We start from the raw sequence: 6347 nt of genomic DNA, 5'->3' as shown, positions 1-6347 counted from the left end.
TCCAACTGGAATATAGTCTGTCTGCATCAGCAGAGCATCCTGTGTTTGCGGGGCCACATAGGAACTTGCAGGAAATAAAGCATGCGGGCAGAGCCACCTAGACATGCCTCTGCTCCTTCTCTCCTCGGCCAGGAGGGAGAAATAACAAATACTGTTAAATTCGCCTGTAAATACATTTAAGATATTTGGGGACATCTCTCAGTTGCTCGATAAAACTATAATTCTGTGGTTTGCTTTACTATTACTAGTCTATTACTAGTCTATTACTAGTCTATTACTAGTAATAGTGCTTTCTTTAAACTTCAGAGCAATGGTAAAGCCAATAAAGTGCATTTTTAAATCCTGTCAACATAAAAATGTACATGCCAAAATACCTAGAACAAGGGCAGTTGTCAAAAGTAAATTTATGATTCACAGAGTTACAAGCCATTTAGAGTTACCTTTTTTCTCCTGAGGACTTCAAAATAGCCTGCAGTTCTTGTTTGGTGAATTATCATTCTACTCATGACCAGTAAGTCTCAAAGTGCATTTGAGGAATTGAGGAATTTTTATTTTATTTTTTTTTTAATTTTCAATTTTATTTCTCAGTTTTTCTCAAGGTTGACAGAGAGGTTTGTGAATGGGGTGGATATATTAATGGACACATTCTGGAGAATATGGACTGATTTGTTAGATGTTCTTGGAATTGATGGTAAGTGTGATGCCTGTTAACTCTTGAACTGTATCAGCCTGTATCAGTGATTACAAGCATAGGCCGATTGGGAAAATACTACATTTTATCATGCTGCATTAAACATCCATTGGTGGTATCTCTGTCTGCTTCACTTGGTTTGGATTTTGCTATTAGTACCTTCAAACGAGAGGACTAAAACCAGCTATTCCAGTTCTGTATATGTATCTACAGGGTGCCTGTAAGAGGCTTTAGAAGTCATGGTTGGTTTCTTGGTATCATCATTAGATGAATGCACACGGCCAGGAATGGTGCAGGGAGATACAGGAGCACTGGGAGAAGGAAAGGTGCAATTGAGAGCCCTTAGAATATTATTTTTACAAAGCAGGATCTTTAGCCTCAGTATGAACTTTGACCTTAGGCCCTACTTAAAGAACCTTTAGCACTTCTATTGGAAAGGAATTAATTCAATTGCATCATTAGAACTGAGCCAGTGATTTGAAAAAGGTCCATCCAGACATGGATGAACTGGTTCTACCCCTTATTTTAGAAAAAAAACCAGTTGTGACCTCACTGCATGACCCTTTGAAGCTGCGTTTGCATTTTTACCCTCCCCACTTTGGCATGCACTCGTTAATATTCTGTACCTTTTCCTTTGTTTTTCAGCCTCCAACTTGACTCATTATTTCAGCCCAGCAGCAATTGCCAACAACCCAACCCGTGCTCTTCTGCTGATCGGTGCCATTTTACTTGCCTATTGGTTTTTATCTCTCTTCCTTGGATTCTTCTTCTATCTCCTGCACATGCTGTTTGGTCGCTTTTTCTGGATTGCGAGGGTTGCCCTTTTCACTCTCTCCTGCATCTACATCCTGCAGAAGTATGAAGGTGACCCCGAACACGCCGTCCTGCCTCTCTGCTTTGTTGTAGCTGTTTACTTCATGACAGGGCCAGTTGGATTTTACTGGAGAAGAAACAGCAACAGCAGCCTGGAGGAGAAGATGGATCACCTCGATAGTCAGATCAGACTTCTGAACATACGTCTTTCTAGGGTGATTGAAAACCTGGACAGAGGCAGCGACCAATGAACCGACCCCCTATAGACCACTGCACACCAGCTCTAGAAAATTCCTAAGCACTGTCTCATTCCAAGTTAACAAAGCAACAAAACATCACATGGTAAAAAGTGTGCAAAGTTATAACTTTTCATCATGTGTAAGACTAATTTATCTAGATTATACGCTCAGCCATTCCACTTGTAGGAAAAAAAAACAAACAACAAACATTTAAAAAATTCAGCTGTCTATTCAGAGAGTTTTATCCAGTACTAGAATTTTTTCAGTAGATAAACACTTACTTTTACAAGCATTTAAAACCATCTTTTTTAAAGTTTTTATAGAAGCAAATTGAGTAGTCTTTCAACTATTGAAATTGAGCTGAACATATGCAAATTTGACACTTAAATAGTTAAAAAGAAAAAAAAAAATAAGCTACCAAATGCTTCCACTGAGAAGGAAGTAACTGCTGTGGGTCCACATTTTGGTTTTTTCAAAGTTGTGAATGTTTTTGTTTTGTTGTTGGCTAATTTCATTGCCTTGAAGTTGCCTTTCATAGAGTTATCAGATGAGGAATTTTCTGGTATCCAGGCCAAAAAATTCACACCATAGCTTTTAATAGGAGGTGGGGAGTAAGGGAGAAGGAAGATTTCAGAAATTTGAAGTCCTGAAATGCCAGTCCAATGTGAGGAATTAAGAAGTGCACGTGTGGCGTTATTTCATTGCATTTCATCTTGAGAATTTTAATTTGGTGTCTGAAAGGAAATCTGTTTTAATAAATTGACACAAAGGGAAGGGATGTAGCGTGGCAAATTTGAATTCATATTTGATCTTCACAGTGAAGCATCTTCCGAGAATAAGCACATAGAATAAAACAGGATTTTTTTAATCTCAGGACCCACGTACTTTCTCAACAAAGGCAGCAGTTAGAACACCTGCAAATGTATTGTTGCTTCAAGCTTTCTCAGGACCAATAAGCGGCAATAAATTATCTTCAGGAAGATCTGGATTTTTTTCTAAAATTGTAATAGTTTTCTAGGAGCTTTTTGCTTGAAGTCTGTGTCCTCCCTATATTGGGTTTTGGGGAAAGTGAGTCACCTCTAAGAAGGGTGCATGAAACAATCGTGTTTCAAAGTGATGTAGGAGCTCTGAAGCAATTTTATTTTGAAGGATTCTGTGTATTTGTAACCTTAGAATTAACTAGCTTGGTAGACTACCACTGGCTTTGTAAGGTTTGCTGAAATGCATCGAAACAAAGGTAACCTCAGGGAAGAAAGTCCAGTAAGTGGTTTAACTGGGTAACCTATAGCTTATAAATGGGGAGAGGGAGGGGAAGCACCTAAACCATAACGATGAGCACAGTATCGGTGCCATGAGAGGTAGAATGGACCACAGCTGAAGAACTACATAGGCCAAATGAACAAGTAAAGACAAAAAAACGTAACAGAAATTGGTCTGTGACAGGGACTGGCTAAAAACCAAGGGGAACAAACACCAGTAGGTGATCTGAGAGTTTGTTGGATGTGACACTAAACTGAATGTAACTGTGGGGTGAATTCATTTTTCTCTTTATGCTGAAGTTTAATACTCTTCTTAAAAATGTGTGCTACTTGCCTAACCTCTTCTGGTCTGTATGTGACATTTACATGAGGGATTATTTTAAAATCCATGTGAATGGCCTTTCCTCCAAACTGTGATCACTTAAGTTCAACACGGTTGAAGTTCATATGCAGTCAGCACTGTTGTAATGCATTTTAAGTTTTTATATCACCTGTAAATCCCCCTGCCCCCCATTTTTAAGAAATACACATTTAGAGTTGCAATGTAAGTGCTTTTCATAACTTAAAATCGTTTCCTTGAACAGATGAAGTACTATGGCAACAAATAGTCCGCTTTGTAAAGCTGAAAATGTAAATGACGGTATATTCCTTTTCACAGCTCATTTTCCATAGTATTACAGAGTCTTCCCTGTAAACTCCGTCTTCCCTACTGCTGTGCACAGAGGACTGGGCTAAGACACCATTCTGGAAATTAGGAATTAATTAGCAAAGCTTGTCAGGTCTGTATGCATTTTGCTAAATGTGAGGCCTGAGGACCAAAGCCTGCAAACCTCGCTCGTGTGAGCGGCTTAGCAGGACTGTGCACATGAGTCGGTTTTGCACAGATTGTATTGGATGCAATCCGTATTTAATGCTGAAGTGAAAAATACTGAATCATTTATATATTAAGAGTTGTCTATGATACAGATTTCTTTTAAAATACTATATAAAAGTGAATTTGGATTATAGGACAGTTTCTCCCTGTCTCGCTCTAACCATTGATCTTAGTTTTGTAAAATCAGCCCTCCTATATTAATACTCTTAATTATGATCACCCTGCTGCTTGAAAAAAAAAAAGTATTTTTATATTTACTTGCATCCCATGTATAGCAAAATGTTATGTGAAAAGTGGTATATATAAAATTGGATATTTTTAATCAGTATTTTTCCCAGCGCTCAGTTTTCATGTTAGTCAGATTCAGAAGTAATGGGTTTTTTTAAGGCACAATCTAATCTTCAAGGTAGAGATATATATATATATATATATATACTTTAAAAATGCTCTGTATTTTTAAACATGCACTGTAGTGAAAGCGCTGTTGGGACATGAATGTGGTATTGTATTTAATCTCTTTCAACTTTTGTAAATACCTTTTACGAATATTTTTCCATAGCAGGCCATCTCGTTTATCCATCGAGGTTTTTGCTGTTTTTTAGAACTCGTTCCAGTGACAGTGGTTGCACTGCTTTCGCATTGCTCTTGATAGGAGCATCTCACGCAGGTTGGCGGAGATGCGCAGGTATCACCTTGTCACCCACAGATCAACTGAGAGGTGGAATTTGACAGACTTGCCCAGATTGGTGGCAGAAATGGGATTAAGCTCCCGACCTCACAGCGCCCAGCCTTCCGCTCTGACTACTGGGCAGCTTAAGGAAGGTGGGTGGCAGCATCTAGGCGCTCTTCCTCGGCACCGGGCCGGGCACAAGCTCTCACGGAGCAGCACAGGTTTCCCGGGGCCAGCCAGGCTGGGGAACACTCCTCGTCTGTCCTCTCCGACGGCTGCTCATCCCAAACGGTTCCTGTCGATGGACCTTCCCGTTAGCAGCGGCTGCGTGAGAGAGCGTCGCTGGCTGACGTAACCGTTCAAGATGGGCTTCAGACTGTCCAGTATCAGAAATTCCAGTAGGGTCTTAAGTGTTTTAAACTTTGTACTTTAAGACCTAATATTTGCAACTACCGTAGTATTTTCAACACATTCACATTTTTGCAAAACTAACGTCGGTAGCGGTTTCTTTGGCAGTACACACCTCACCTCTAGATAACTGAGCTGTCGTAGTCGGAAACGTAACGTTTTTAAAAGTGATATTGGGTGTCAGGGTGCAATGTGTAAAACCTGGTGTAATTCAGTGCTGTGCTCAATAGCGCGTCCTTCAAATTGTGATTTGCTTTTCAAGACTTGTTGCATCGTTAGTGTGGAAAATAGACCAGTATCAACCTTAGCTCTTCAATGGCGTAGAAGTTTTTTAAGTGTGATTTGCCTCACGTACTGATCTGTATTTGGCAGCTAATGACGTAAATGACCATAAGTTCTCTTTGTCTGGGTTGGAAAATAAAAGGTTTTATTGTATCCGCATGTATTTTAAACTTCTGGGTAATTCCATCAAACTGTGGTGACGGCACATTGAGAAATTGATCTTTTCCTTTTAATCAGAAATATTTGGTATGGTGGCACTCGTTATCGGCGCTGATGTTTAGTGATTTCGCATCCTGTTTTGTACATCAGATTTTGAGATGATAGTGTTTAAGTTTGTACAATTGTGTTTATGTAAAAAAAGTAATTTGGTCTGAAGAGATGATGTCTGTATACTTTTGACATATGATCCATAGGGAAATACTAGATTCTACTGATAATAGTGTTAAGTAGTTACAAATATATCACTTATTTTTTACCGAGTTACACATGCCTTTATTTATTACTTATCTGACCACTGAATCGATGTACTAGGTAGTTAAATATTTGTAGAGCAATTTCACAAATCAACTATGATATCGTGGCAAAGCTGAAAATAAACGTTTACTGAAACTTTGCACTGAAAATAAACGTTTAATGAAACTTTGCTGTCTCTCTCTGGGGAGACCTTAGAGCTGCTTTCCAATACCTGAAGGGGACCTACAAGAAAGCTGGGGAGGGACTTGTGACAAGGGCAGGGAGTGACAGAACAAGGGGTGATGGCTTTAAACTGGCAGAGGGGAGATGGAGATGAGATGTGAGGAAGAAATTCTTTGCTGTGAGGGTGGTCAGACAGTGTCCCAGGTTGCCCAAGGAAGCTGTGGCTGCTCCTCCCTGGAAGTGTTCCAGGCCAGGTTGGATGAGGCTTTGAGCAACCTGGTCTAGTGGAAGGTGTCCCTGCTGCTGGCAGGGGGGTTGGGACTGGATGAGCTTTAAGGTCCCTCCCACCCCAGACCAGTCTGGGGGTCTATGCCATGATTTGCCTTCAGGCCTGCGCTGGCTCGGGCCCCTCCCGCGCGGGGAGCGTGGCCGCGGGGCTCGGAGGGACCCGCTCGGTTATGAAACGCCCGGAGGC

General features: G+C 40.5%; 1 protein-coding gene across 1 annotated transcript; it reads left to right on the top strand.

Annotated features, from left to right (window-relative positions):
* The first annotated feature begins 591 nt into the window (after nt 1–591).
* Nucleotides 592–2153, top strand: BRI3BP (BRI3 binding protein). Its single transcript, XM_010178441.1, has 2 exons — nt 592–691; nt 1337–2153. The coding sequence occupies exons 1-2, from the start codon at nt 637–639 to the stop codon at nt 1753–1755; spliced, it is 474 nt and encodes a 157-aa protein (XP_010176743.1). The 5' UTR covers nt 592–636; the 3' UTR covers nt 1756–2153.
* Nucleotides 2154–6347: the final 4194 nt, after the last annotated feature.

Source organism: Antrostomus carolinensis, unplaced genomic scaffold, assembly GCF_000700745.2.
Source record: "Antrostomus carolinensis isolate BGI_N321 unplaced genomic scaffold, ASM70074v2 scaffold36461, whole genome shotgun sequence".
Classification (NCBI taxonomy): Eukaryota; Metazoa; Chordata; class Aves; order Caprimulgiformes; family Caprimulgidae; genus Antrostomus; species Antrostomus carolinensis.
The sequence above is the reverse complement of the archived record's forward strand: the minus strand, read 5'-3'. Positions and strand labels throughout refer to the sequence as shown.